Source organism: Asparagus officinalis, chromosome 6 (assembly GCF_001876935.1).
Source record: "Asparagus officinalis chromosome 6, Aspof.V1, whole genome shotgun sequence".
NCBI classification, from domain to species: Eukaryota; Viridiplantae; Streptophyta; class Magnoliopsida; order Asparagales; family Asparagaceae; genus Asparagus; species Asparagus officinalis.
Window position 1 is genome coordinate 67,974,257 of NC_033799.1, and position 1,474 is coordinate 67,975,730.

The window sequence follows — 1,474 nt, forward strand, 5'->3', positions numbered from 1 at the left end:
CTTTATATAGGCTTCAAAATAAAAACGTCTAGGCATACCAATAGTCACAATTTAAACTCCTATTTTAATGTCATAAAGATAAATATCATAAATGAGTAAGTTACTCATATTCTTCCATAACCTATGTCTCTTCCCATTCTAAACTTATGACCATTGCACTTCTAAAACTCATGGTATTAACCTCATTTATTCTAACATTTTAATTTGATATTCTAACACGCCCCTTCAAATCAAAATGTCTTTATGTCAAGCATGTCTCTTAGCCTCATGAAAGTTTCACCTGATAATAGCTTGGTGAATATGTCTGCTACTTGTTCAGTGGTGTGACAATGCTTCAGTTCAATGATTTTCTGATTTACATGGTCTCTGAAAAAATAAAACTGTGTATCTATGTGTTTTCTCCTCCCATGATGTACTGGATTCTTTACAAGCTAGATGGCTGATTTGTTGTCCACAAAAATTATGGTCAAGTCTTCTTGTGGATGATCCAACTCCTTTAGTATGTTTCGCAACCAAATTGCTTCACATATTGTAGATGCAGCCGCCACATACGCTGCTTCACATGAAGATAAAGCTATAACTCCTTGCTTCTTTGAGGTCCATGAAAATGCAGTTGACCCAAGATAAAAGACATAGCATGTGGTACTTTTCCTCTCATCTTGATCATCTCCCCAGTCACCATCTGAGTAACCAACTAGTTGTGCATTTTCATCATATATATAGAAGAGACCCAGGTTGAGTGTGCCTTTGATATACCTTAGTATCCTCTTCGCAGCTAGCCAATGAGGCTCATTCGGTGTCTCCATATAGCGACTCACAAGTCCGACTCCATAAGTAATATCGGGCCTTGTGATCGTCAAGTATCTCAAGCCGCCAACTGGACTTTTGAAAAGAGTTGAATCCACGAAACATCCGTCTCCTTCTCTTGGTAGCTTCATTATGATGGCTACTAGGGCGTTCATAGGGTTGCATTCATTCATCTTGAACTTCTCTAAGATATCTTTCATGTACTTCTTCTGGGATATAAAAATCTCCTCTTGTTGCTGCTTCACTTTAATGCCAAGAAAATAGGATATCAATCCATTATCCGTCATCTCAAATTCATTAAACATTGTTGCCTTGAATTCAGCAAGTATCTAGATACTGCTTCCTGTGTACAATAAATCATCAACATAAAGACAAATCATTGGAAATTCGCCTTTATGGTTCCTCTTTATGTAGATGGCATGTTCATAGGGACATTTAATGAAGTCGTTTTGATGAAGATAGCCATCAATTCGGGCGTTCCACACCCATGGTGCCTGCTTTAAGCAATACAAGGGTTTCTTTAAATGGTACACTTCGTCTTCTTGCCCTTTCACAAGAAAGCCTTTTGGTTGTTGCACGTACACCTCTTCCTTAAGAACACCATTGAGGAATGCTGACTAGACATCTAAATGATATATATTCCACCTGTGATGAGCTGAAAGTGAAA

General features: G+C 37.9%; 1 protein-coding gene across 1 annotated transcript; it reads right to left on the reverse strand.

Annotated features, from left to right (window-relative positions):
* Positions 432-1,112, reverse strand: LOC109846275 (uncharacterized mitochondrial protein AtMg00810-like). Its single transcript, XM_020415497.1, has one exon. It carries the CDS (start codon positions 1,110-1,112, stop codon positions 432-434), a length of 681 nt encoding a protein of 226 aa, XP_020271086.1.